Below are 24,645 nucleotides of genomic sequence, written 5' to 3'. Positions count from 1 at the left end.
TTTAGTACTAATTCAGATGTCTGTGCCTGACTGTCTTCCTGAGTATACAGCACTCTCTTTGAGGGCATGTTTTTTATTTTAATTTTTATTTTTTAAATCTTACCCACCATTATCCTTCCCCAGGGTCTATGCCAGTGTGGACTGAGTGAAGGGGTAAATGAGAAAATGAACAGCGTAATGCCTTATGAATTCAGGAAAAGCTGAATCTTCGTCTGTTTGTTCCAGTGCAGACAGGCTTGGCTTTGAATACCATCCAGTTCCATGATTCTCTCAGCTGAATTATTATTTTTTTGTGCTTTAACAAATAGGGATAGTCATAGTGTTTACGGTATGCAGTTGTTCTGAGGAGAAATTAGGAAAAGGTATGCAGTTACACAGTGCCATGCACAACTCTAAATTCCAATTAAAAAATGTAGGAAAAATGAGGGAAGTAGAAAAATGCACATGAAGTGTTCACTATTAGCTTTACTGCAGTTTTTTCTTGGTAGTGATCATTTCATGCATGCCTACATGTGGGCTACAAGGGGACCAGTTATCGTTTTTATGTGCTCAGCAGGATTTGTTTTTTCTTTCGCTCTCTTCCTAGTGAGGAAAAAGAAACTTAGTGGCAGTTGGCATGCTGCCAGCTGAGCATTTGCTGCTTTGAGTTTCGTTTCTTTTCTTTCCTAGAGTCTCTGAAGTCAGGGATCTTTTAAGAAACTTCTGTCTCCAAACCGTAGCTGCTCGATAAATCAGACAGAACAGTTAATCCTCAATTTAAGCCTGATCCAACTCTTAGAAACAGGTAAGCGACTTTTTAATTGAAACATAATATTTGTACATATTTATGGGGTATGTGTGATATTTTGATACAAGCATACAATGTGTAATGATCAAATCAGGATCATTGGGAAATCCATCGCCTCAATAATTTATCATTTCTTTGTGTTGGGAACATTCCAAATGTTCTCTTCTAGCTGTTTCAAAATAGACAATAAATTATTGTTAACTATAGTTACCCTATTGTACTATGAACACGAGAACTTATTCCTTCTATGTAGCTGTATTTTTGTACCTATTAACCAACCTCTTTTCATCATCCCCTTCCTCTGACTTTCCCAACCTCTGGTAACCTCCAGTCTACTCTCTGCCTCCATGAAATCAACTTTTTTTTAAAGCTTCCACGTGTAAGTGAGAATATCACAGGTAAGTGACTTCTTGCCATCCAGTGTTTCCTAGCTGTGTGTGAAGAAAAAGCTTGCTTTCTTTTTTTCTAAAAACGAGCTTCAGAGTGGAATTGCTGCTAATGATCATACTTTGCTCTTTCATTTGTCTTTTATTTTAATGAAAATTTCACACACAGATAACTAGAGAGTATAAATGATCCATCCTGTAATCTGATATAGTTTTACCCGATTTTAAAAATGATTGGCTTTTTAAATTAGAATAGTTTTCTTTTACTTAAAAACAAAAACATTACAAATAAAGTTGAAGAAATCTATGACTCTCTACTATACATTGTTTTCTTTTGAGACAGAGTCTCACTCTATTGCCCAGGCTGCAGAGCAGTGTTGCGATGTCAGCTCACTGCAACCTCAGCCTCCCGGGTCCAAGGGATTCTTGTGCCTCAGCCTGCCAAGTACCTGGGATTACAGGTGTGCACCACCGTGCCTGGCTAATTTTTGTATTTTTAGTAGAGACGGGGTTTCACCATGTTAGCCAGGCTGGTCTTGAACTCCTGTCCTCAAGTGATCTGCCATCCTCGGGCTCCCAAAGTGCTGGGATTACAGGTGTGAGCCACCGCACCCAGCCTCTCCTATATTCTTTACTCTTCTTTTTATTTCCAGAGGGCAACATTATCTAGACTTTGGTATAAATTATTGTCATAATTGTTTTTATGGTTTTCTGTATGTATGTGTATATGTATCTAAATATGATCTCTAGTATTACTGTGTTAAAATTACTTCTGTTTTTCCATCCTGGCTAACCTGGTGAAACCCCATCTCTACTAAAAAAATACAAAAAACTAGCCGGGCAAGGTGGCGGGCGCCTATAGTCCCAGCTACTCGGGAGGCTGAGGCAGGAGAATGGTGTAAACCCGGGAGACGGAGCTTGCAGTGAGCTGAGATCCGGCCACTGCACTCCAGCCCGGGCGACAGAGCGAGACTCCATCTCAAAAAAAAAAAAAAAAAAAAAAATTACTTCTGTTTTTATATACCAGCAAAAATGATTTTATACAATAATTTAAAAAATTAAGAGACATATTAATTTTATTTTTATTGATACATTACATATTTATGGGGTGCAGGTGATATTTGGTGATGCACTTAGAATGTGTAATGATCGAGTCAGGGTATTTGTGGTTTCCATCACTTTGAGTATTTATTATTGCCACGTGTTGGGAACAAGCCAAGTCTTCTAGCTATTGAAATACACAATACGTTGTTTTTGACTATAGTCACTCTGTTGTCGACTAATAGAACTTCTACCTTTTATTTAACTGTATATTTGTACTCATTAACCGACATCTCTTCATCTGTTCTTCCTAGACACCCACCCACCCTTCCTAGCCTCCAGTATTTATCATTATACTCTCCACATTTATAATATCAACATTTTTAGCTTCCGCATATGAGTGAGAATGTGTGATATTTCCTGTGCCTAGGTTATTTCACTTAATATTCTCCAGTTCCACCCATGTTGCTGCAAATGACATGATTTTACTGTTTTTATAGCTAAATAGTATTCCATTGTGTAATATACCACATTTTCTTTATCCATCGACTTATGGACAGTTAGGTTGATTCCATATCTTTTCTATCATTAATAGAATTCACAACAGAAAGGTTGCTGTGATAAACCTGAGAGATACTAGAAGGAATTTTAACATATTGACCATATTAAACAATATTTAACATATTGATTGTATTCAGCTATCTTTTACAATGTGGTGTACAGACCCTAAAATAGCTCCTAATTGTCCCTGTCCTATTTTTTTTTTTAATACTCATGTCCATGTATAATCCCCTCTTGCCTGTGGATGGAACCTGTGACTTAACTGTAACATATAGAATTTGGCAAATGTGATATGTTAAGATTATAATATCCGCTATGCTAGGAGATTCTCTCCCTTGCTAGTTTCAATGAAGTAAGTGGTCATGTTAGGGAGGCCCATTGGCAAGGAATTAAGGGTGACTTCAGGCCAATAACCAACTGAGAACTGAGGACAGCCTCTGATCATCGGCTAGCAAGAAATAGAGTTCTCATATCTACAACCATAAGGAACTGAATTCTGCTAACAACCATAGGAGCTTGGAAGCATGGCCTTCTCCCATTAAACATAAACATTCTGCAGCTGTGGCTAGCACTTTGCTACAGTTTCGTGGAAGATTCTGAAGTAGAGAACCAAACTAAGTAATGGCTGGATTTCTGACCCAGAGAAACTGTGAGACTATAAATGTGTTTTGTTTTAAGCCTCTAAATGAATGGGAAATTGCTATGCAGTAATAGATAAATAGCACAATAAATTAGTCAATACTATTACTTTATCTGTAGATGCTTTAGGGTTTTCCACATATAAGGTAATATCATCTGTGAGTAGAGATGATTTTACTTCGTTTATCATTCAGGTATCTTTTTCACTTTCTTTTTTATTTTGGCCTACTTGTTCTGGCTAGGACATTCAGTATTATGTTGAATAGAAGTGGTAAAAGTGGATAATCTTGTCTTGTACGTGATCTTAGAGGAAAAGCTGTCAGTTTTTCACTGCAGAATAGGATGTTAACTGTGGACTATTTATACATGGATTTACTATGTTGAGGTAATTTCCTTCTGCTCCTGGTTTTTTAAGTGGGTTTTTTTTTTGTTGTTGTTGTTGTTTTTTAAACATGGAAAGGTTTGGGTTTTGTTAAATGTCTTTTCTGTATCTATTGAGATGACCAATTTGTATTAGTCAATGTTCTTCAGAGAAACTGAACCAACATTAAAAAAAAAAAAAAAAAAAAAAAGACTAAGGAAATTTGTTATGGGAGTTGGATCACATGACTTTGGAGGCGGAGCAGTCTCACTATCTGCCACCTGCAGGATATAAAACCAGGAAAGCTGGTGGTGTAATTCAGTCTGAATCCAAATGTCTGAGAACTAGTGGAGCCAGTGGTGGAACTCCCAATCTGAACCCAAAGTCCTGGGAACTGGGAAAGCTGGTGGTGTAAGTCCCAGAATCCGAATGTCTGAGAACCGTGGTGGCCTCAAGATATTTTTAAATTCCCCTTTGGATTTCTTTTGGATCCACTGCTTATTCTAGAGGGTGTAGTTTAATTCTCACATCCTTGTTAATTTTCTAGATTTTCTGCTATTGATTTCTAGTTTCATTACATGGTTATGAGGAAAGATACTTGATATGGTTTCAATCTTCTTAGATTTGTTAAGACTTGTTTTTTGACCTAACATCTATCCTGGAGAACTCTTCTATAATACATGTGAGAAGAATGTGTATTTTGTTGTTGCTGGGTGGAATGCCCTGTATATGCCTTATTAGGTCCATTGGGACTATGGTGTTCAAGTTCTCTGTTTTGCTATTGATCTTCTGTTTGGATATTTTATAATGGATAAATTATTGTAACCGGGCTATCGAAATCTCCTTCTCTTATTGTGTTGCTGTTTCTCCCTTCAATTCTTTCAGTGTTTGCTTCATTTATTTAGGTGCTCTGATGTTGGATGAACATATATTTATAACTGTTATATCTTTCTGGCGAATTGACCTTTTTATTATTATATGATGTCCTTCATAGCCTCTTATGACAGGTTTTGATTTACTGTCTATTTTGTGTGGGATAAGGACACACACCCGTTGAGGGTTACCTTGCAGTTCTTGCAGTTACTATTTCAAAGATGCCCTTATTATCACTTGATTTTCATCCTATGTGTGTTCTTAAGTCTAAGTGAGTTCTTGGAGACAGCATATTGTTGTATTTTATCATGACGTGCTTTGACTCAGTATTACCCTTCTTTCTTTCTTTCCTTTTTTTTTTTTTTTTTGGTTTGCTAATATTTTGCTGAGGATCATTCCATCTATATTTATAAAAGAGTGGCCTGTAATTCTTGTTGCTTATGACACCATTAACTGGTTTTGGTATCTAAGTTATTCTCTGGAAGAACATGTGTAAGATTGTGTATTATATATTCTTCAAAATTTGGTCGAATTCAGCAGCTAGACTCTGATCCTTGAGTTTTCTTGGGGAAGTCTTAAATTAATTATGAATTTAGTTTTATAAAATAGCTATGAGACAGTCAAATTTTGTATTTACTTTTATGTCAGCTTTGCTAAGTTGTATTTTTCTAGAAATTTGTCCACTTAATTAATTTATTCTTAAGTTTATTTTTACAAAGTTGTTTATCTTCAGACCATTTTATAGTTTATCATTTATTGCACCTGTACCGATATTTTCTCTTATGTTTTTGATTTTAGGACATTCCTTCCCTTTTTTCCCTTTGTCAATGTCAGCAGTGTTTTACAAATTTTGTTAATCCTTTTGAAAACTGGGTTTTGGTTTTGTTAATCTTCTCTATTGTATACTTGATTTGTCCATTAATATTTCTGTCCATTATTTTCGCTTTTATTTTTATTATTTCTTTCTACTTACTTTGAGTTTAATTGGTATTTTTTCTGATTTTTTGAAGTGAAGGTTTATATAATTAATTTTCAGCCTTTCTTCATTTCTAATACATATGTTTAAGCTTATGTGATGTTTGTAACATTTTGTCTTCATTCTATAAGTTTTAACAAGAATATTTTATCATTTAATTAAATTTCATTATAATTTCTTATTTGAATAATGGATTATTTCAAAATATGTTTTTTATTTTCCAACGTATGAGGGGATCTACTAGTTATCTTCTTGTTAAAAAAATGCTGGCTTATACTGTTTGTTCAATATTATAGTACTTTGAAATGTTTTGAGACTTGTTTACTTTTTAAGGTTTGTAGAATATCTCTTCTATACTCTTTTTCTTTTATTCTTGTTTTCTGGTTTCATATATCTCAACGAATTTTACTATATCCTTTAATCCCTTTTGCCCTTTTCTCTTTTGATTCTCTTTTTGTCTCAATACTTCAGTTGGTAAATTTTCTTCTAATTCTTTATGCCTACTTGCAGTTAAATGTTTTCACTTAATTATTAATTTCAGATATATATTTTTACATATAGAATCTCTTTTTGACTTTTTATTGTATTCATTTTACTGTAAATCATTCAATCTTACCTTTTAGCCGTTTGAACATATTAAACATAGTAATTTAAACATCTCTATGGGTAACTCCAGTATAAGTAAGGGTTTGTTTCTAGTGTGTGCTCTTTCCTCTTGGTTTTCTATCATGTTGTTTCATTTACCGCGAAACATGAATGTGTTTATGATGAATGAGAGTCACTGAATAGTTAAAAAATCATAGAGATATTTTGAAGCTGGAAGAATGTTCTTTTCATCCAGACAAGATTTATTTTGTTTCTGCCGTGCAGCTGTGGACACTAGCAACTCTCATTTACTTTAATTCAATTCATGATTGAGAATACTGAAGTATGAAATTAACTTTGTCTGCTTCCAGTTCATACTTACTTCTTCTCTGTAGCTCTTTTCTTAAATTTTTAAAAAAAATTTATTTCAATAGCACTTGGAGTATAAATGGTTTTTTGTTACATGGATGAATTATATAGTGGTGAATTCTGAGATTTTAGTGCGTCCATTATGCAAGTAGTGTACATTGTATCTAATATGTAGTTTTTTTAATCCCTAGCTCCTCTTCCATCCTCTCCTTTCTGAGTCTCTAAAGTCTATTATATCAGTTGTATGCCTTTGTGTACTCATAGCTTAGCTCCCACTTATAAGTGAGAGCATATGGTTTTTGGTTTTCCCTGTAGCTCTTTAGAATCCCAAACTGTAGCCTAAGGGAAAGGTTTCCCAGGTACTCTCCCTATTGCACTCCAAAGTATGATTTTTATCTCCCTAACTCTATGAGTCTAGCAAATGCTTTGCTTAACTTTTCAGCACCACAAATGCCTTTTCTGAATCTGACAGATGCACGTCAGAAATGTGCTCCCAAATGCCTAGCTTATCTCTCTTTATATAACTTCTCCAAATCTTTGCCAATAGCTATATATCTTAACTACCTTGTTTGCTCTTTAGAGCTTTGTGACACATGTTTTTTTATAGTTTATCTTGCTTTTCCAGTTTTTTTTATTGAAATAATTGTTGTGATGACCAATAGTCTATTATGCTGCTGTAAGACTTCTATAGCTGTTATCTTCTTTCATATTTGTTTCTTTATGTGCTTTTTTTTTTGCATGAATTCCTAGGCTCCATTTTCTAATTCATACATTGGCAAATGATGAATGTGATATGATGATGATGGCCTCTGTTCCAGCCATATGCTTTTTAAAAGAAAATTTTATTGGAACACAGTCATGCTCTCTTGTTTACATATTATCTATGACTTCTTTTGTATTACAGTGGCAAAGTTGAGTAATTGTGGAAGAGACCTTATGGCCTACAAAGGCTAAAATATTTACTATCTTGTTCATTATGAAAAAGTTTGCTGACTTTTATTCAGATTTATTTTTTCTTTATTCTTTAACTTTCTGAAGTCTGTCAATTGATTTAAAAATTTTAATGACTTTTCCTTTCTAAATTATATATTTTTATATCTAACATTATTGTGCCATTTCTATATTTTTTGCCTTAACCAAATAATATGTTTTAATTGAGTCAGTGAAAAAAGAACTTACTGAAAGTAGAAGTGGAAAGCTAAGCTATAAGCTACTATATTATATAAGCTTCTCAACCTATAATTGTTTTTCCATTAGATCTAGAACAATGGAAGTGACAACAAGATTGACATGGAATGATGAAAATCATCTGCGCAAGCTGCTTGGAAATGTTTCTTTGAGTCTTCTCTATAAGTCTAGTGTTCATGGAGGTAGCATTGAAGATATGGTTCAAAGATGCAGCCATCAGGGATATACTATAACAATGACTTACATTAATGAAAATATGATTGTAGCCTTTGTGCTTGGAAATTATATTAATTTACGTGAAAGTTCGACAGAGCCAAATGATTCCCTGTGGTTTTCACTTCAAAAGAAAAATGACACCACTGAAATAGAAACATTATTCTTAAATACAGCACCAAAAATTATTGATAAACAACTGGTGTGTCGTTTATCGGAAAATGATATTTTCATTATAGGTCCAGATAATAAAATTTATCTAGATAGAATGATGATAAAAAACTTGAAACTAAGGTTTTATGGCCACCTTCAATTTTTGGAGTGCGAAGTTTTTCGAGTTGAAGGTACGTAAAATTAGATAGTCCTACATCTCACATTATGATTCTAATCTTTGTGTTTGGTAGGTAATAATTGATCTACAAGAGCAAGGAAAGTGAGAGGAACAGTTAGATTCATGCCAATTTATACTCTTTGATAAATTCTGAAATGAAATGTGGGGAAGGAACATAAAGATTATGAGGTTTTTATCCAGAACGTATAGGCTGCTTTGAGAAGAGCAAGTTGAGAAATATATGTGCAGAGACAGAGATGACAAAGGAGTTGGAGATGTGGAGAGAGAGAGATCTTATCATCAGAGCTGGTCTGTTTTGATGTATGACCCAAAGATCAGACCCTTATAACATATGACCCTTAGAACTTCCAGGTGTAATTATGTGAGAGCTTCCAGAGCAAGTTAATGTGCAGAGAGGATAATTTTTTCTCCTCTTCCTCTCATTATGTTGCCAACCCTGACTCCTAATTGAGCAGCTCAGCCCTGGGTTATACAAGCAAACTCAATGTCTTATTTCAAAAGTAGACTTGGCCATATTTAACCAGACAAGTTTTAAAAACTTATTATGCTATGTTTATTTCCTATAGGAACTAAGTATAACCTAGACTACACAAAGAGGATAATGAAAGCCAGAGAGTAAGTTGGATTCTTGGGCTATCTATTAATGATTTTATTTAGACCAATTGTATAAAGAATGCTGACAAATTAGTAGTAAAGATAAAACTCATGCCACTGGAATGATTAAAAAAAAAGAGTTATAATGTTATTGGCATAAAATAACAAAACCACTACCAACTATGAAACTTTAAATATCTGCCTGATGACATTGACCAATTTGACTTCATTTCCACTTCAGACCAAAATTTTTCAGGTAGAGTCTGGATAACCATTTTAGATAATTTCTCTGAATCCTTTCCTTGAGAAACAGCTTTTGAGAATCCTCAGTAAGTGTCAAAAACAAACTCTCTTTTTAAATTTATAGATAGCTACATTGCATATATTTTATTTTGATTTCTCCTTAATGTATTTTTAGTGAAAATAATAATTTATCTTCAATGTTACTGATATTTCTCATTACATTCATGTGATCTAAGACTAATAGTTGAAAAATTGTTTGGTTGCTGGTTAATATTTAACTTTAGTCAGATGTAAAATAATGCATTTTCTTTAAGCACAAAATGTATAACTTTAGATATTTCCAATCATATTATAGAAGAGCCCATTATCAATATAATAATTAAGTATTGAAAAAATACCCTTCTCAGGAAGAGAAAGAAGCTCTAGGTGACTTGTAGTGTTCTTTATGGTATTCTTTATTGGCTGTTCTTATGCTGTATTTAACCACTATATTTTAACAGGCACAGAAATAAGCTTCTAGCAGACATCAGAGCCTACAAGCCCTATGCAGACTTGGTTTCAGAAATTCGTATTCTTTTGGTGGGTCCAGTTGGGTCTGGAAAGTCCAGTTTTTTCAATTCAGTCAAGTCTGTTTTTCATGGCCATGTGACCGGCCAAGCCATAGTGGGGTCTGATACCACCAGCATTACTGAACGGGTAAGTTATTTCCCTGAGGATTTTATTTTATAGATTACAATTACTATATTGTTTATGTCTTTGCCTTTTTCTCTCAGGGCAATCCTAATATACAATTAAATGCTAAATCAAATGGCAAATAGAAGTAAAATTTTAATCGGAATCACCTCCATTGTGCTATATTATATAAAGAAGCTTTCAAATTTTATGGAAAGAAGAAGCAGTTACATAAAGAATACTTTTTAGTATTTGTGTAAAAAACAACACAAATTAAAAAACCCTATGGAAATATTTGGCCATTATATTTGATGTTCATTTTACTCATGTACCACATGATTTTACCTGGTTTAAAATGTTTTTCTTTTTTGTAGTAAAATAATGAGAATTATGTAAGATAATTTTTTTTTTAAATTACATAAGACCATTTTCTAAGACATGGTCATGAAAAGCAAAATAGTATTTCACTTTGGTGGGTCAACTTTGAAGGAGAACTTGAAGTGTAAATCTATGCTCTTACAAAACCTATCTTATTTACAAAAAGATATACATAAGGAAATAAATAGTAATATAGATATCTTACTTGTCACTCTAAAGAACTACAAATTATGATGAACACTTGTCTAGAAAATTCTTTCTGGTTTATGCTTTTCAATGTTATCATGCACATGCTATCAAACAAAAAAATAAGAAAGGGAAAGAATAGAAAATTTTAGAATCAGGCTTTTTAAATGATTACTACAAATTAATATTGTCATTTGTTAGGTGACAATATTATGCTGTGTATTATCAATATGCTGTGTGTTATCAATGCAAAATTCAGCATAATATGAGACTGCATAATAAGACAGTAATGGTTCATTTTAGCTTTTGTGTTACATCAATAACTGAAAGAATTTTCTAGGACTTTCAAGAATTACATCTTATTACTTGATGTTGGCCAGATACTATGCTCTGGAGTGGCTTTATTTTAATCTATCAGTGTAGTCTCAGAAGCCATGGCAAAGTACAGCAACACAAATTTAATTAATTAAGCATTGATTGAAATGTCTCTGTTTGCTAAATATTTACTCAGAAATAGAGACCTAAATACAAATAATGCTTGGTCCTGTTGCCCAGAGATCTCAGAGACAAATGCAGATAATAAATATGTATCATTCATTGTGATATATGCTATAATAGAGGTACTACTCAAGGCAAAATTTCTCTTTCTTCCTTTTAAGTTTTAAATTCCAAAGGTCTTATTTTAAGAGAAGCTGTAGACACTGAATTCCAATGAAATGCAAATGTTATTAAAATTGAAGAAATATAGGGCAGACTTTTATGAGGGAAATAGAATATTTTATTGCCTAAAGACCCTTTCCTTTGAATAATTGAAGTTATAAAGGAAGCAAATCAATGGGTAAGGAAACTATGAAGATGCATGTTGGTGCTCCTGAAATTTTACCATGTACTTTAACTCTAATGCTTAGTGTAATTTCTTTCATGTTGAGGCACTGGTAAGTCCTATTCTCCTAGATAAAAATCTTCAGTGGGATTACGCCTATGCGTTTCATGGCCCAATGAGAGCTTTTGACTTTATTACAGACCACAATAGGTCATAGAGGGTTCTCTCCCTTCTGGTTTGAGTGATACTACACCCTTGCCAGAACCACAGATGGAAACATTGTAATTAAAGTGTCTCTGAGAAATCCTTTCCTTTGCAATTCTTCCTAAATCTTCCATATTTTCTTGTGTATGTTGAAAGTATATCTGACCAACAAATAAAATACTTTCAGAATTCTTCTAAAAAATATCCTTGCCATAAGATTGAATGTGTTTATCTAGGAAAGAAAGTTCTGCTGTGCTTCTCAAAGTGAGATTTGTGGACCCCTTGGGTTCCCAGTTATATTTTAAGGGTATCTCTGAGTTCAAAACTATTTTTGGAATTATTCTAAGTTTTTTTTTGTCTTTCCTAGTGTCTTGACACTTGAATTAATTATACAACATAGTTTTACCTGTTAGCACATTAATATGAATCAAACAGTGGCACCAAACACTACTACTAGTCACTGTATTTCTCCCAATTATTGCACTTACAGGAAAAGAATGCCAGTTTTACTCCTTCATGAATAGTAACAGTTACTGGTTTTATTTAAACTCTACTTTGCAATACACATCATTTTGATATTCAGTATGATAACATGGGAAGTTCTCATAAAGTACTTCTAATGCATATTGAAATTTAGCAGTTGTCTTTAGAAAAAGCACTGGAGCAACTGAGTTGTTAACTGAACTTTTTTTTATGTGACGTCACTTTTACTGGACAGAACAGACTTACTTATTCATACTTGGATATTTGGCAGGTATCTTAATGAAAATGGTCAAAGCGACCCTGCTAATCAAAGACAAAAACAAAAACTGACAGTGTCTGTTGCCAATAACAAAATTTGAGCTTTTGAGAAAAATCAAAGTTAGAGAAACTTATATCCACTATTCTGAGCCTGACAGCTTTTCAACACTTAAGACTTATCCAATGAGATTAATGGTGGTATTAACAAATGTGATGTTTTAATATTGTATGATGAAATGTGTCAACGTTAGGAAGATCTGGATAACCCAGTGAACCAATGTTTTAAAATGTTCAATAAATTAGGTTAAAAAATCATGCATGAGTAAAAGATATATTCAAAGTATAAGACGAACCAATGGATTTAATGTAGCAGCATATAAAAATGTCGCAGATTCCACTTGCAACTAACCTTTAAGAAGTTATTACTTGTTGAGCTTTGCTATATTATGTTGAGGAATATTCACAATTACCTGAAAGCTATACAGTGAAATATTACCTCCTTTTCATAGTATACATACGTGTGAGAGGCTGTATTTTCTTCACATACATCAATTGAAACAATATATCAAGAGACTGAATCGGAGCCACAATTGAGATTACAGTTACATTCTTTAATCCAGACTTTAAAGGGAATTATAATAATAAACCAATGACACTGTTTTATGTAAATTTTAAAAAATGCTTTTTAAGTAAAAAATGTTATTTGATAAACATGTGACAGGTTTATAATTGAATTTTTAATGATTAAAATAACATTTAAGAGGAGGAGGGGCAGAGCAAGATGGTCACATAGGTCTCTCCAGCAATCATTCCTCCACTGAAACATCAATTTGAATAACTATTAACACAAAAAAAATCACCTCAGGAAACCAGGTGAAAGATTACAGTATCTAATTCTAGCACAATAATAACAAAAGATACATTGAAGAGGGTAGGAAAAACAGTTTTACGTCATCTGCATCACCCCCCTCAATCCCAGGCAGCATAGTGTGGAGAGAACTGTCATCTGCTTGGGGGAAAAGAGGGAGTTGAGCACAGGACTTTGCCTGGACTCCAATATCAGGCCTACTATAGTCATATCGAGCACTGGATAGAACTTCATGGCCCCAGACTTTAGGCTGTTATTTGACAGTTGAGCCTCTAGCCCCATGCTGGTGCCAAAGTAAGACCATGTGGCCCTAGGCTTCAAGCTTGCATGGTGGACTCAGTCCCTGGACCCCACCATGGATGGATTATTAGTGGCCCAACCTCTGAACAGCACTTAATGACAGGGATGCCACAGTGGCCCTGAGCTTTAGGCATGCTTCGGTGCTGCACCAGTCACAGTGGTCCCAGGCTTTGGGACTACGCGAGGCAGCGTGCCCAGAATTTTTGGATAGGCTGATTGTTGAAGGACTTTTCCAGACAAAGGCAACCTGCAAAGATTGGAATAAGTACCTACTTCCAGAGATGTTTATACATTGACACATGGTCACAAGAGTCAAGAACAATCAGGGTAATATGACATCATTAAAGAGAGAAAATAATGTACCAGTGACCAATCCTAAAGAAATGGAGATGTATGAACCTCCTGAAGAATTCAAAATAATTATTTTAAGGAAGCACAGCAAACTTCAAGAAAATACAGAGAAACAATTTAACAAAATGAGAAAAATGATGAGTGAACAGAATAAGAAATTTAATAGAAAGGTTGTAATAATTATAAAAAATTAAACAATTTTCAGAGATAAAAAATACAGTGGGTGAAATGAGAAATGAAATAGAGACCATCAACAGCAGAATTGATCAAGTAAGAGTCTGTGAACTTAAAGGTAGGTTATTTGAAAATATAGATAGAGGAGAAAAAAACAAAATGAAAAGGAATGAAGAAAGCTTATGAGATTTATGGAACAGCATCAAAAGAACAAATATTCAAGTTATAGGAGCTAAAGGAGACAAGAAATTAAAAGTAATAGATGTCTTAAGTAAATAAATAGTAGCAAAAAAACTTTTCAAACCTGGAGGATGATGTAAATATCCAGGTAAAGCTGAGAGAAAAGTCCCCAGTCAGATTTAATCCAAAGAAGATTAACCCAAGACATATTAAAATCGAACTGTAAAATATCAAAGACAAAGAGAGGATTCTGAGAACAGGAAGATAAAGAAAGCAAATAACATATTAGAGAGTTTTAATATGACTAGCAGTAGACTTGTCAGCAGAAACTATACAGGCCAAGAGAGAGTGGGATGAAATATTCAAAGTCCTGAAAGAAAAAACAAACAAACAAACAAACACATCCATTGAGAATATTATACCCAGTAAAGCTATCCTTCAGAAATAAAGGATATAAAAAAATTTTCCTGGATGAACAAAAGCTGAGGGAGTTCATTACAATTAGACCTGTCTACTAAACTCTTGCTAAAGTGAGTTTTTCAAGCTGAAAGAAAAGGATGCTTATAAGTAATATAAAAATATCTGAAAGTATAAAACTCACTGGTAAAACTACATGGTAAAATTCAGAATACTCATACTATAATGATGGCGTGTAAATCACTTATATCTTCAATATGAAGTTTAAAAGACAAAACTACTAAAATAATAATAGCTATAATATTTTGTTAAAGGACATGCAACATGGAAAGATGTAAATTGTGGCATCAAAGATGCAAACTGTGGGGAGGAGTGGAGTAAAAATCTGGAGTGTTTTTTTTTTTTTCTATCTAAGTGGAGCTGTTATTAACTTAATATAACCAGTTATAATTTTTTTTTGTAAGCATCATGATTAACCACAAAACAAATACTGATAGCAGATACATAAAATATAAAAAGCAAGGAGTCAAAACATACCATTATATATATGTGTGTGTGTATATATATATATACACATGCATGTTTTACATGATAAATTACATATAATTTTCCTTTTTAATTAAAAAAGAAACATTAAAATTTTTTCAGTTTTAATTTCCAACATTTTAAATATCCATAGATATAACCCACATAAATAACAGATCTTTGTGATTCTCAATAACTTTTAAGAGTCTAAAGGGGTCCTGAGACCAAACTGTTTACGGACCATGATATTCAAATATTAACCAATCTCTTTTCTTCTTATTGTCCTGTCTTGAATGCTGGGTGATGAATGAAACTTTACACTTAATATATATATTTTTAACAGTATAGGATCTATTCTGTTAAAGATGGAAAAAATGGAAAATCTCTGCCATTTATGTTGTGTGACACCATGGGACTAGATGGGGCAGAGGGAGCAGGACTGTGCATGGATGACATTCCCTACATCTTAAAAGGCTGTATACCAGACAGATATCAGGTAAGATTTCTTCAATATCCAAAACATTTCAGATCAGTTTCTTCAGTATTTTTCATTGAATTTTTAACCTCATAAGGCAATTTCAACTGCCATAATGTGGTTTCAACATCAATCAACACTATTCTACTTTAAATGAATAAGAATTCATATAAAAAAAGTAGACTGACTACTGTTCTTTTCTGTAACATTGAAAAATAAAGCCAAAAGGCAGGATTCTATTTATTCACATTCTAGTAAAAGATCAAGGAGATAGTGTGCTTTTATTACTCTTTACAATAATGTAAACTAATAATGGTCACTTAATCCCTTGCACTTTTTGGGTTACATAGACAAAATATTGGAACAAGTAACCACTTTGTGTTGAAATGTGATTTTATACTGTAAATGCTTAGATTTCACTACTAAATACCTAGATTCAAAATTTGGCTCTGCTACTAGCAGATGTGTACCCATAAGTAAGTTACATACTTCTCTCTCTTAGTTTTTTTTTTTTTTTTTTTTTAGGTGTGCAATGTTGGTATTAATGGTGTCCATCTCATAGGGTGGCTAAGAAGATTAAATGAGATGATATAGTCTAAGTTCTCAAAAAAGCCAACAATGATTGTTATCTTTCTTTTAGGTGTTGGGTATCAGCCTCAATTTCTAAAGAAGACTCTCTTTTGCCTCCCAATTTTGCTGAATTGAAAACCTTACCTATGTATTCATTTATTCATTCAAAAACCATTTATTATAAACCATATTTGTGCCAAACTCTAAGCCAGTTACTGAAAACACATAGTTCAATAACAACACAATCCTTATCCTCCAGGAGTTCATAATGCAGTCAGGGAAAAGGAGACACACAGATAAAGAGAGCGGGGATACAGCGAAGACATTGGAGAAATCAGGAGCATACTAACACCTTAATTTTTCACAGCAGGGAACCAGTCAATTCAGTCCAACACTGAAATATATAGCTTAATAACTACCTGTTTCCAAACTCTTGTTTCATAATCTATTTCCTTAATCTTAGAAAGATTATTGTCTTGTGGTAAGAAGACATTAACTTCAAAGTTGGTATTTCTTTTATTTCACTTTAGTTTGTTTTTCTTCTATAAAATCAAAATAAATTACAGTCTTTTAATTTAAATAGCATTTGCAACATATTTTTCTTTCTTTTATTCTCTCTATCCAGTTCATTTAAGCATGCAAAATGCTTAGAGAGGAGTTTTAAGTTGTATTTAACAAATGTTAATGGTGTTTATTTCAGGATAGGATTTGATGTTAGCTTTCCCAAAATATTCTTTATACTTTCCTGCAATACTTACAATGGATGATTATCATTTTTACCACAGCAATAAATTGTTTTTTTTTTTTTTTTTCCTGCGAGAGAGATATAATGGCATTATGCTCTGTGGGAAGGGAGTAAAGAGGCGGGTGCTACTAATTTGGGGAAAGAATTGCTGGGGAGGAGAGAGATAAGTAGTTACAGTATTAGAAGCATTAATTGTCTCTTTAAGGATTAAACAGAAATTCTCTGAATTCTGAATGTTACCTTATGTTTTTATAACAGTTTAATCCCCGTAAACCAATTACACCTGAGCATTCTACTTTTATCACCTCTCCATCTCTGAAGGACAGGATTCACTGTGTGGCTTATGTCTTAGACATCAACTCTATTGACAATCTCTCCTCTAAAATGTTGGCAAAATTCAAGCAAGTTCACAAAGAAGTATTAAACTGTGGTGAGTGTCACTCATCGTACTTATCCAAAAAAATTTACTTTGATATAATTATAGATTTGCCAGAAGTTGCAAAGAGATTACAGAGATTTCCCATGTACCTTTCATCCAATTTCCCTGTCACAGGTAGAGATCATTCACAGGCATGACTGAAGAAAGACCCCAAATCCTAATTTTCAGTCTTTAAAGAATAGACTAACCATCCTTTTTTTCTTTTTTCGTGTGTGATTTTCCTGAGGCGTTAGATAGGGAAGTCACCTCTTCACACTATGTGGCTACACCAGGAAGACTGAATCCGGGAAACTGATTGCTAACAATGTGTGTTTATAGTTCTATGTCATCTTATCACATGTGTAAGTTTATGTACCCATCTGTGCAACCAACTATTACATCACTTCATAGATTTCTCCCATGGCACCCACTATTCCTCCACCATCCTTAACTCTTGGCAACCACTAATATTTTCTTCATTTCCATAATTTTGTCATTTTGTGAATGTTATAAAAATGGAATCATACAGTATGTCACCTTTTGAGACTGGATTTTTTGACTCAGCCTAATATCCTTTGACATCCATCCAAGATTTTGTATGTATTTATTGTTCATTAAAAAAATTGTATAGTATTCCATGGTATAGATACCCCACAGTTTCACCATGCTCTATCAAAAAAAATTCCAGTTTTTAGCTACTGCAAATAAAACTCCTATGAATATTAGTGTTCAGGTTTTTTGTGGACATGTTTTTATTCCTCTGGGATAAGTCTCCAGAAATGTAATGCTGGGTCATATAGTAACTGTATGTTTAACTTTGAAAGAGATCACCAAGCTACATTCTAGAGGGACTGTACCATTTTACAATCCCACCAGCAATACATGAGAGATCTGATTTTTCTGCATTCTTAGTAGTATTTGCTATTGTTGCTATTAGAAAATTGTTAACGCTTCTGATAGATGTATACTGATATTTCATCAGGTTCTCAATTTGCATTGCTTAATGACTAATGACATTGAATATCTCCTCATGTGCTTATTTGCCTTCTGTATAGCTTGTTCAGTGAAATGTCTCTTCACGTCTTTTGACTATTTTCTGATTGGATTATTTGTGTTTTTTAGAACTTGAATTTTGAAAGATCTGTAAATCCTAAATATGAGTCAATTGTAAGATAAATCATTTGCAAATAGTTTCTCTCAGTCTGCAGTTGTCTTACTATTATGACGATTTCTAGCCCTGCCATATCTCATCTCTCTTTTTGGAACTCTGGAACATGAATTCTAGATATTTTGTTATAGTCTCACTGTTTATTTATTTATTTATTTATATATCTATTTGCTCTTTATTTTTCAGAGTGGGTAATTTCTATTGTTATATCTTTAAATTCATTTGTTCATTACTTTGTCCTCTCCATTCTGCTTTTGAGCATATCTATTGTTTTTCCTATCTTGGGTATAATATTCTTTTAGTTCTAAAATTTCTATTTGATTCTTTTTCATATCTTCTGTTTCTTTGCTGAGACATTCCACTTCCTGCATTTGCTTCAAGCATGTTCCTACTTGGTTCTTAAGCATTTTTATGATGGTTGCTTTAGAATCCTTGCCAAATAATTCTAACATCTTTGTCATCTAATTAGGGTCAGGATCTTCTGATTAGCTTTTCTCATTCAAGTTGAGAATTTCCTGGGTTTTGATGTGACAAATGATCTTTAATTGTGTCTTTGATATTTTATTCTGTGACTCTGGATCTTACATCTTGTGTTTTCGCAGACATATTCTGATACTGGTAGGACGGAAAGTACAGGTTTCCCATGAGTCCTTGTTTGACATCCCTAGAGAAAGGGCACTTTCTTACTGCGCCCCACATAGGATCCCCTGACATCACAGGGCTAGAAGCCTCCTTGCATCTAAGGTTAATGAAGGCTAGAGTTCTAGCTTCTCATTTGTTCTCCTCTGACACTGCCAGAGAGGGAGAAGAGCACCTCATTGCCGCTGATTTGGTGGAAGTCTAGGATCCCCAAGTAGCCTCCCTTGACACCATCAGGACAGACCTTGTTAGTATAGTGCAGGTATAAATGTGCTGGCTCCCTACATTTTTTTTTCCTCTCTGATACTACCTTGGCTAAGGACGAAGGTTGGGAAAGGGAAGGACATATCCATGGATCTGGCTAAGTGATTTCTGTGGTGTTTGGCTCAGGTAGTGTGGCTATTTTCTGAAAGTTCTCTGTCTTGCTACACTGCCCTTTTTCTTATGCTTTGACTAGATGGAACAGGTTTTACTTTACTTTTTTTTTCTTGTTGCTGGCTCTAATTGGCATTTTTCAGTTGTGAGTGTCTCTAAAAGCCAATCTAGGACATATGAAGTAAAAAGAAAACCTAGAGAACTCATCTGTGTATTGTTTCTTGGATCTCAAGGTTTCTAGCCAAATTGCATCCTATGCACTTTTCAATCTTTATGTTTGATTTATGTATAATGTCCAGAGATTTTAGCCATATTTAGTGTAAAGAAGAAGGAAAAGTGTGTCTACTCCATTTGATTCAGAACTGGAAGTACTCTCACTGAAGTTTGAAAATATTTTCATATAAAGAATTGTTGGGGCATTTATACTCCAAAGCCTCATCACTTACTTTATCAGTATAAATATCACATATTTAGGTTCCGAAAAGTGCTATGCAGTTTAATGTATAGAGCATGGTCTTGGTTAAGTGAACCACATTTTTAAATAGTAGTAAACTTTGACCTTGAGGAAGGTAACTGAATTTCACTGAACTTTAGTCTTCTGTTCTTATAAAATGGGGATAAGTTTTGCATCTGAACTTAACAAACCATCTAACAAATGTCTGAGTAGTGAACATTAGATATACACAATGTAAATATATAAGCTTATATAATCACTTAACAGCTTTAAAATTATGGAGGGTTTGGGGTAAAAGAGAAATGCTAAGTTTTAAAATGAGTTTTCAAGGACGTATGGCAATACATTATGCTTGGCATGCTGGATGGCAATGCTTAATGCAACTAACTGTGCCGACTTAGGACCTCTTAAAGGACATTGTATTAATTTTGAAAGAGAAGAATTACATTGTAACAGAGGTTGAAAAAAATTATAGGTATCAATTGAGAACTGCCCTCTACCAGAACCTAGGTATTAATTGGCCAACTTTGCTAGTTATTCCTCTGAAACCTGAATGATGAGGAAGTAGTAAAAGAAATCATTTAGATTTCGGTAGGAAGAAGGTACTAAAAACTCTGTTAAAAGAGTTCTGGGAGTTTTCTTGACAGGCATTTGAAATTAATCTTATATTTTCCTCATAAGCAGTTGTTAGCATAGTAGAATTTTGATTCGTTTAGAAGTCAAGTGTGATTTACTAATTCAATCCCTGTGGTTTGAGGGAGAAAGGCATAGGTCCTTATTAGAACTGTGAAATCAGTACAGTTTGCTCTCACAAATGCTCATACACAACCCTCCTCACTCCCTCTTTTTCTTGTGGTTCTTTTTAGTCCCCAAAGTCCAGCAACCCCCTTTTTTCCCCTTGGCCAATTTAAAACAAACTAGTTGAATGGAATAGTAGATAATTGCAATTTAGTATGAATTTAGTTGCATTGAAAAATGCTGTCTCATGTTAGAAAAAAAGACCAAAGATCATTTCTCCGCTAGAAAAGCTTCAGGCTCCATATTGAGATGTGTTGGTGATATTTCATTCTTCAGCTCTCAAAATCACATCACCCTATAGAGTTGCTTTCACACGTATTTAATAACTTGTTGATACATTGCTATTTATGGTATAAAATAACTGATTTATCTATTTGATATAGGTGTAGCACATGTAGCCTTGCTTACTAAAGTGGATGATTGCAGTGAGATTCTTCAAGACAACTTTTTAAACCTGAGTAGATCTATGACTTCTCAAAGGCAGGTAAAGAATGCTGATCATAACCAGATACTATTGTAATAGTACCACAATCATACTTGTGTGTGGGGGTGTGTGTGTGTGTCTGTATGTGTATATATGCTCACACAACGTATTTGCAGGGAAATGAAGAATGGAATCAATTGCTTGATTAATTCAAATTTATATCACACTTAAAACTGCAATGATCTGAATTATTAGTATGTTCCCAAGATAACTTATTAAGCCATTGCTTTTTGGGTTTCTTTCTTAAATTGTATTTAAAATTGGTCAAATTTCAAATATTAAATACAAGATGTAAGTATTTTTTAAATATACTTTCCACAGGTCATGAATGTCCATAAAATGCTAGGCATTCCTATTTCCAGTATTTTGATGGTTGGAAATTATGCTTCAGATTTGGAACTGGACCCCATGAATGATATTCTGATCCTCTCTGCACTGAGGCAGATGCTGCGGGCTGCAGATGATTTCTTAGAAGATTTGCCTCTTGAGGAAACTGGTAATCTGGTCCTTTTCTCTCCCTCTCATAAATCACTGGTACCTTTTGAAAAATCTTAAGTTATACATCAGTTATTAGATGGCTGGGGCCCATCTGCATGCCCTAGTCCTGAAAGTTGCATTAGGATATGTGCTTAATTTCCACTCTTGTTTGTTTCATTTTCAGGTGCAATTGAGAGAGTGTTACAGCCCTGCATTTGATATAAGTTGCCTTGATTCTGACATTTGGCCCAGCCTGTATTGGTGTGCCTCAATGAGAGTCAATCTCTATTGACAGCCTCCTTCAGATTTTGCTTTTGTTCATTTTGCCTTCTGTCCTTGGAACAGTCGTATCTCAAGTTCAAAGGCCAAACCTGAGAAGCAGTGGGCTAAGATAGGTCCTACCACAAACCACCCCTCCATATTTCTGTACCATTTACAATTCAGTTTTCAGTGACACCTTTTTAAACCACTCCAGGAAAAATGAGATATTCCTTTATTTATTCTTCTATAACACTCTATATAGAGCTATGTGAGTACTAATCACATTGAATAATAGTTATAAAATTATTGTGTGGACATCTGCTTTCTTAAATAGATTGTGAGTTCTTTGAGAAACAGTGTGGATTTTACTTATCTATGTATTCACAGAACTTAGCACAGTGCCTGGTAATGAGCAAGCATACTTACCATTACTTTTCCCTCCCACCCTCTCCAACATCACATTCACTTTAAATTTTTCTCTATATAGAAAGGAAAACTAGCCTGGGCAATATGTGGGATTGTAAACTAGTTCAACCATTATGGAAAACAGTATGGCGATTCCTCAAGGATCTAGAACTAGATGTACCATATGACCCAGCCATCCCATTACTGGGTATATACCCAAAGGATTATAAATCATGCTGCTATAAAGACACATGCACACGTATGTTTATTGCGGCACTATTCACAATAGCAAAGACTTGGAATCAACCCAAATGTCCATCAGTGACTGACTGGATTAAGAAAATGTGGCACATATACACCATGGAATACTATGCAGCCATACAAAAGGATGAGTTTGTGTCCTTTGTAGGGACATGGATGCAGCTGGAAACCATCATTCTTAGCAAACTATCACAAGAACAGAAAACCAAACACCGCATGTTCTCACTCATAGGTGGGAACTGAACAATGAGATCACTTGGACTCGGGAAGGGGAACATCACACACTGGGGCCTATCATGGGGAAGGGGACGGGGGAGGGGGGAGGGATTGCATTGGGAGTTATACCTGATGTAAATGACGAGTTGATGGGTGCTGACGAGTTGATGGGTGCAGCACAGCAACATGGCACAAGTATACATATGTAACAAACCTGCACGTTATGCACATGTACCCTAGAACTTAAAGTATAATAATAAAAAAAAAAATAAAAAGAAACCGCATCTCCAGTACACACACACACAAAAAGAACGAAACAAAACCCACAAAAATTAGCTGGGTATGATGGCACGTGCCTGTAGTCCCAGTTACTCAAGATGATTGATTGAGCCTTGGAGGTGGAGCCTACAGTGAGCTGAGATTGTGCCACTGCACTCTAGCCTGGGAGAAAGAGTAAGATCCTGATTCAAAAAAACAAAAGAAAACAGAACAAACAAACAAAAAACAGAAAGGAAGACTGAAAGAGAATGAAAAGCTGGGGAGAGGAACTAAAAATAAAGAAGGAAGAGTGTTTCATTTATATCTGAATGAAAATATGAATTACTGTAAGTAATAGAATTAATAAAAATGAGCCACCTTTTTTAACAATTTACATTTTATTTCTATGAAAAAAATAAATATTCCTCTTCTAACAAACCCATGCCTTATTTTCATTAATTCAACTCCAAATCATCCTAGCCATGTGTCCTTCAATTTAGGTTACTGGTGCAAATCAGTAAGAAGGTTCTTATACTCATGCTCCAAATAATTCTGAAGTCCTCTTAGTAGCTGTGAAAGCTACTGCTATTAAGAAAGAAAAACAAAATTCCCAAAAGATAGCTTTCGTGTTTTTTTCTTCCTTAAAGACTTCTTAATCCTCTTCTCCAAATTCTTAGTCTTCTTCAAAATAATATGCTTTGGTTCAATAGTTATCCACATTCTGACAGTCTAATTTAGTTTTAATAAGAATTATACTCATCTTTTGGGTAGTCATAGATATTAAGAAAGCAAGAGTTTCTTATGTCCAGTTATGGAATATTTTCTAAAGCCAAGCTGCAAGTGAAGTTGTGCTCAAGTGAATGAATGTTCAGGAGACACAATTCAGTGGAAGAAATTAACTCTTTAAAAAAGACCTAGGAATAGGAGAACCATGGAAATTGAGGAGTAGGCCTGCAAGTAGATACTGGGAACAAAATTAGAGAGGCAACCAGAAAAAGTCATTTTAGGCTCATCAGTGTTGTGCCTGTTGCACAGTAACACACCAATACACCAAAACAGCAGGTGTTGCAGTAGAGAAAGAGTTTAATAATTGAATGGCAGCAAATTGAGGAAGGTTGAGGAAACCTCAAATCTACCTCCCTGCTGGGTCTCAGTTTAGGGTTTTTAAGAGAAAGGCAGGTAAGGGGGTGAAGGTCTGGAGCTGCTGATTGGTTGGGGAATAGGGAATGAAATGAAACATACAGAGATGAAAACTGGATTTTTTTTTTTTTTTTTTTTTTTTTTTGCTGAGGCAGTTCCATGGAGAGGGTCATCAGACTGACTGGTGTCAGCAGACCCATGGGATTCCAGGATCTGGAAAAAGTTTTAGAAAGAAACTTGATGTTTCTTAATGTTACATATATTATCTTATAGAAATAACTAAGGGAAGTTAGTGCCTTGTGACCACGTCTATGTGACTTTTAGGCAGAAAGAAACTATAAGGAAAGGAGCTAACAGTCATGCTATAAGTAGCAGTAAGGAATTGGCTTAAAGGGCAAGCTGGTTAGTACTTAGCTGTGCTTTTATTCAAAGTCTACCTTTTATTTAGTGGTTAATGTTTGCTGTTCATTAGGATGGTTTCACAGTTACCATACAAATGTGGAAGCAACAGGTC

At 34.3% G+C, this 24,645-nt stretch overlaps 1 protein-coding gene across 3 annotated transcripts; it reads left to right on the top strand.

Annotated features, from left to right (window-relative positions):
* The first annotated feature begins 652 nt into the window (after positions 1 to 652).
* IFI44L (interferon induced protein 44 like) lies at positions 653 to 23,429 on the top strand. 3 transcript variants are annotated; one of them, XM_015433730.4, is made up of 10 exons: positions 653 to 784; positions 1,119 to 1,185; positions 7,836 to 8,323; positions 8,898 to 8,946; positions 9,669 to 9,864; positions 15,331 to 15,483; positions 17,036 to 17,207; positions 21,013 to 21,113; positions 21,435 to 21,609; positions 21,775 to 23,429. In XM_015433730.4, the coding sequence occupies exons 3-10, from the start codon at positions 7,846 to 7,848 to the stop codon at positions 21,807 to 21,809; spliced, it is 1,359 nt and encodes a 452-aa protein (XP_015289216.2). In that variant the 5' UTR covers positions 653 to 784; positions 1,119 to 1,185; positions 7,836 to 7,845; the 3' UTR covers positions 21,810 to 23,429. The 3 variants fall into 3 exon arrangements, with proteins under 3 accessions (XP_015289216.2, XP_065376000.1, XP_045224350.1); XM_065519928.2 differs by lacking the exon at positions 1,119 to 1,185; XM_045368415.3 differs by lacking the exons at positions 653 to 784; positions 1,119 to 1,185 and adding an exon at positions 4,096 to 4,186.
* Positions 23,430 to 24,645: the final 1,216 nt, after the last annotated feature.

Source organism: Macaca fascicularis, chromosome 1, assembly GCF_037993035.2.
Source record: "Macaca fascicularis isolate 582-1 chromosome 1, T2T-MFA8v1.1".
Classification (NCBI taxonomy): domain Eukaryota; kingdom Metazoa; phylum Chordata; class Mammalia; order Primates; family Cercopithecidae; genus Macaca; species Macaca fascicularis.
This window is presented reverse-complemented; position numbering and strand designations above follow the sequence as displayed.